This window comes from Salvelinus namaycush, chromosome 14, assembly GCF_016432855.1.
Source record: "Salvelinus namaycush isolate Seneca chromosome 14, SaNama_1.0, whole genome shotgun sequence".
NCBI lineage: Eukaryota > Metazoa > Chordata > Actinopteri > Salmoniformes > Salmonidae > Salvelinus > Salvelinus namaycush.
In genome coordinates this window covers 4856874-4862873 of record NC_052320.1, presented here as the reverse complement: position 1 = coordinate 4862873, position 6000 = coordinate 4856874, and the positions used below count along the sequence as shown (strand labels likewise).

The window sequence follows — 6000 nt, the reverse complement described above, 5'->3', positions numbered from 1 at the left end:
CCTCCATGTATATCTCACCAGGTCAGGATATTAAACCTCCTCCATGTATATCTCACTAGGTCAGGGTATTAAACCTCCATGTATATCTCACTAGGTCAGGATATTAAACCTCCTCCATGTATATCTCACTAGGTCAGGGTATTAAACCTCCTCCATGTATATCTCACTAGGTCAGGATATTAAACCTCCTCCATGTATATCTCACTAGGTCAGGATATTAAACCTCCATGTATATCTCACTAGATCAGGGTATTAAACCTCCTCCATGTATATCTCACAAGGTCAGGATATTAAACCTCCTCCATGTATATCTCACTAGGTCAGGATATTAAACCTCCTCCATGTATATCTCACTAGGTCAGGGTATTAAACCTCCTCCATGTATATCTCACTAGGTCAGGATATTAAACCTCCTCCATGTATAGCTCACTAGGTCAGGGTATTAAACCTCCTCCATGTATATCTCACTAGGTCAGGATATTAAACCTCCTCCATGTATCTCACTAGGTCAGGATATTAAACCTCCTCCATGTATATCTCACTAGGTCAGGATATTAAACCTCCCCCATGTATATCTCACTAGGTCAGGATATTAAACCTCCTCCATGTATATCTCACTAGGTCAGGATATTAAACCTCCTCCATGTATATCTCACTAGGTCAGGATATTAAACCTCCTCCATGTATATCTCACTAGGTCAGGGTATTAAACCTCCTCCATGTATATCTCACTAGGTCAGGATATTAAACCTCCTCCATGTATATCTCACTAGGTCAGGATATTAAACCTCCTCCATGTATATCTCACTAGGTCAGGGTATTAAACCTCCTCCATGTATATCTCACTAGGTCAGGATATTAAACCTCCTCCATGTATATCTCACTAGGTCAGGATATTAAACCTCCTCCATGTATATCTCACTAGGTCAGGATATTAAATCTCCTCCATGTATATCTCACTAGGTCAGGATATTAAACCTCCTAAATGTATATCTCACTAGGTCAGGATATTAAACCTCCTCCATGTATATCTCACTAGGTCAGGATATTAAACCTCCTCCATGTATATCTCACTAGGTCAGGATATTAAACCTCCTCCATGTATATCTCACTAGGTCAGGATATTAAACCTCCATGTATATCTCACTAGGTCAGGATATTAAACCTCCTCCATGTATATCTCACTAGGTCAGGATATTAAACCTCCTCCATGTATATCTCACTAGGTCAGGATATTAAACCTCCTCCATGTATATCTCACTAGGTCAGGATATTAAACCTCCTCCATGTATATCTCACTAGGTCAGGGTATTAAACCTCCTCTATGTATATCTCACTAGGTCAGGATATTAAACCTCCATGTATATCTCACTAGGTCAGGATATTAAACCTCCATGTATATCTCACTAGGTCAGGATATTAAACCTCCTCCATGTATATCTCACTAGGTCAGGATATTAAACCTCCTCCATGTATATCTCACTAGGTCAGGATATTAAACCTCCTCCATGTATATCTCGTTAGGTCAGGATATAAAACCTCCTCCATGTATATCTCACTAGGTCAGGATATTAAACCTCCTCCATGTATATCTCACTAGGTCAGGATATTAAACCTCCTCCATGTATATCTCACTAGGTCAGGGTATTAAACCTCCTCCATGTATATCTCACTAGGTCAGGATATTAAACCTCCTCCATGTATATCTCACTAGGTCAGGGTATTAAACCTCCTCCATGTATATCTCACTAGGTCAGGATATTAAACCTCCTCCATGTATATCTCACTAGGTCAGGATATTAATCCTCCTCCATGTATATCTCACTAGGTCAGGATATTAAACCTCCATGTATATCTCACTAGGTCAGGATATTAAACCTCCATGTATATCTCACTAGGTCAGGGTATTAAACCTCCTCCATGTATATCTCACTAGGTCAGGATATTAAACCTCCTCCATGTATATCTCACTAGGTCAGGATATTAAACCTCCTCCATGTATATCTCACTAGGTCAGGGTATTAAACCTCCTCCATGTATATCTCACTAGGTCAGGGTATTAAACCTCCATATATCCACTAATTCCAATACATTCCTGAAGTGCATGAGGGTGATAGTTTGCAGTGTGAATTCCCCTATGTGCCCTAGTCAAAAGTAGTGTACTCTATAGGAAATAGGGTAGCATTTGGTACATAGACCACAGTAAGTCCTTTACCGTTCCCTGTACACCCTGGGCCGGCACCACCATGCGGACCCCGGCAGGAAGTGATGTCACCGTTACGGGAGATTTCCCGCCCTGGTTGGCCTGTCTCACCGTGACGATGGAGGTGCCTGTGGTGGCGTGGGGAGCAGACACCTTCAGGATAGCTGGAGGGGAAAAAATAAAACCAATGTTTAAGATGGTGGCTGAACTGGAAAGAAACCCTTTGATTATGTTTTGACACAATTATAATTAAAACAGTTTTGAGAAGTTGAGCCAAAAAAAAAAAAAAAAGAGCATTTAAAATATTACAGAAATAAAGTTAAATAAAATCAGTTATTCAGTAGTCGTTACCTGGCCCGCGTGCATTCGCAGCAGCCAGTGGACTCCCAGGCATGGTGGTGGTGGGGGAGGGGACCAGCGTTATGCCCTGGAGAGGCTGGACCTGTGCGGACGCTGCGGAGGCTGTGACAGGGCTCTTGGGGGAGTTGACCGGTAGTGACGTCGCGGGGCTGACACCGGGTGTGGTGGTGGCTGAGGCGGGGGGGATATCGTACTTCTGCAGCTGCAACAGGTAGGTGTCTGCGGTAGGTACCGCCCCCCAGCTCACCTCCAGGCTACTGGTATTGGCTCTCACAAGCTGCACCCGTGACGGGGGGCGGGGCTTCTCTGTGAGGAACAGAGCAGCGGTTAGTGTTAACAAATCAAAAATAACTACCTGATTTCATAAGGATTCGCTGTATCCCACTCAACTTATTTGTACTGTTAAATTCCCAACTCACAAGTACTTCACAGATTATCACGTTGACATTCCCTGTCTTTTAAAAAGTGTTCTACATCAAAATGAATCGTTGATACTTTCAATGAACACACACACAAACAAACAACATCTTTCTGAACAAGCAAGTGTCATACAGACTTGATTAAGTGAACTAAGGGACTCACCTGTCTCCAGGTACCAGAGGTCCTTACAGCACACCTGGTTGTTCCAGGCCTTGCGGTATCCGTCCCGGCCGCTCCAGACGTAGAGGCGTGAGTTGATGGCCACGGAGCAGTGACCGGCCCTGGCCCTGGGGATGTTATCTTCTAGAGAATCCATCAGCACCGACTCCCACGCCATCGAGTCTAGGAGCGGACAGAACAGAATCATCAGTGGTGTATTTGGGGCGGCACACCGTATCCCGGGGTATTTGTTGGGGCGGCACACCGTATCCCGGGGTATTTGTTGGGGCGGCACGCAGTATGCCGGGGTATTTGTTGGGGCGGCACGCCGTATCCCGGGGTATTTGGGGCGGCACGCCGTATCACCGGGGTATTTGTTGGGGCGGCACGCCGTATCCCGGTGTATTTGGGGCGGCACACCGTATCCCGGGGTATTTGTTGGGGCGGCACGCCGTATCCCGGGGTATTTGTTGGGGCGGCACGCCGTATCACCGGGGTATTTGGGGCGGCACGCCGTATCACCGGGGTATTTGTTGGGGCGGCACGCCGTATCCCGGGGTATTTGTTGGGGCGGCACGCCGTATCCCGGGGTATTTGTTGGGGCGGCACGCCGTATCCCGGGGTATTTGTTGGGGCGGCACGCCGTATCACCGGGGTATTTGTTGGGGCGGCACGCCGTATCACCGGGGTATTTGTTGGGGCGGCACGCCGTATCACCGGGGTATTTGTTGGGGCGGCACGCCGTATCACCGGGGTATTTGTTGGGGCGGCACGCCGTATCACCGGGGTATTTGTTGGGGCGGCACGCCGTATCCCGGGGTATTTGTTGGGGCGGCACACCGTATCCCGGGGTATTTGTTGGGGCGGCACGCCGTATCCCGGGGTATTTGTTGGGGCGGCACGCCGTATCCCGGGGTATTTGTTGGGGCGGCACGCCGTATCCCGGGGTATTTGGGGCGGCACGCCGTATCCCGGGGTATTTGTTGGGGCGGCACACCGTATACCGGGGTATTTGTTGGGGCGGCACACCGTATACCGGGGTATTTGGGCAAAGCCTCAGGATGATTTTCAATACCTGCTTAACCACGTCTAAAAAATATATAATATTTGTAGCTACATTTTAAGTAAATACCTACAGTCAACGTGTGCAACACGTTAGGAGATAAAAGAACATTGCGTTCTTAAATTTCGGCTGTCACATTATTATGATGCTTACGGTAGTCCTTAGTCACGTGTTTGTTTACAAGCACACAACAACGAGAAACCGGAGCCTTGTGAGTCACTCACTGTTGTGCAGCATGCGCCTGGTGATCTAATTACAGTATGGAATTCACTACTAAAATGTTGGCCAGCTAGATATCTGATAACTATTAAGTTAACTGTCTAAAATGTGCTAAATGCTCTGCTGTTGTTTTGCCATATGTACACGTTAGCTATCTAGCTAAGTGGTTAGCTTCTTCCATAATCAAGCATTGGCTTGGTAACAGCAGAGAACACCCTCCTGGATAAAGAACCTTGCTAATGCTAATGTTTTGTGTAGCTGTCTAGTATTATATAGTTTAGGTCAGAAACTGTACAAAAATGTTCGCAATGTGCTCATTAGCATTCTCTATGGGATTTTACATGTGCTCGTTAGTATCCAATTTGTAAGTCGCTCTGGATAAGAGCGTCTGCTAAATGACTTAAATGTAAATGTAAAAATGTTAGTATTCTCTATGGGATTTTACATGTGCTCGTTAGCATTCTCTATGGGATTTTACATGTGCTCGTTAGCATTCTCTATGGGATTCTACATGTGCTCGTTAGCATTCTCTATGGGATTCTACATGTGCTCGTTAGCATTCTCTATGGGATTCTACATGTGCTCGTTAGCATTCTCTATGGGATTCTACATGTGCTCGTTAGCATTCTCTATGGGATTCTACATGTGCTCGTTAGCATTCTCTATGGGATTCTACATGTGCTCGTTAGCATTCTCTATGGGATTCTACATGTGCTCGTTAGCATTCTCTATGGGATTTTACATGTGCTCGTTAGCATTCTCTATGGGATTCTACATGTGCTCGTTAGCATTCTCTATGGGATTCTACATGTGCTCGTTAGCATTCTCTATGGGATTCTACATGTGCTCGTTAGCATTCTCTATGGGATTTTACATGGGCTCGTTAGCATTCTCTATGGGATTTTACATGTGCTCGTTAGCATTCTCTATGGGATTTTACATGTGCTCGTTAGCATTCTCTATGGGATTCTACATGTGCTCGTTAGCATTCTCTATGGGATTCTACATGTGCTCGTTAGCATTCTCTATGGGATTCTACATGTGCTCGTTAGCATTCTCTATGGGATTCTACATGTGCTCGTTAGCATTCTCTATGGGATTTTACATGTGCTCGTTAGCATTCTCTATGGGATTTTACATGTGCTCGTTAGCATTCTCTATGGGATTTTACATGTACTTGTTAGCATTGCGAATGGAGTTTGAAAAAAAGCGCACCTCGTTCAGTTCCGGGTATTACAGAATATCCTTGTACGGTACAAGGTCGTATGAAGGTACAAGGTTGTATGAAGGTACAAGGTCGTATGAATGTACAAGGTCGTATGAAGGTACAAGGTCGTATGAAGGTATTACAAATCTGGATATTGGCCAAGCCTCGTCCCTGGGACACATTTTACATTACACAGCTTTAATATATATATTTATTTTTTTACAGAAATGTGCCCGGTTACTACACGCTCAATTTAAATGAAGGTTTTATATGATTTTCTAACCATAGAGAAACAAAATAAGCCATTAGCTAGCAAAACAAGAATATCTTTCCCCATGATCGATAACATTCCAAAACGGTTGATTGGTC

The 6000-nt window shown here is 45.1% G+C and overlaps 1 protein-coding gene across 1 annotated transcript in view; it reads right to left on the bottom strand.

Annotated features, from left to right (window-relative positions):
• Nucleotides 1–6000, bottom strand: part of hcfc1b (host cell factor C1b) — a 60497-nt gene that overhangs the window by 39439 nt on the left and 15058 nt on the right. The window contains exons 8-10 of the mRNA XM_039008697.1: nt 3146–3325; nt 2555–2869; nt 2193–2367 (exon numbers count right to left, since the gene is read on the bottom strand). Coding sequence (XP_038864625.1) covers nt 2193–2367; nt 2555–2869; nt 3146–3325 — 670 coding nt within the window. The remainder of the gene's footprint in view (nt 1–2192; nt 2368–2554; nt 2870–3145; nt 3326–6000) is intronic.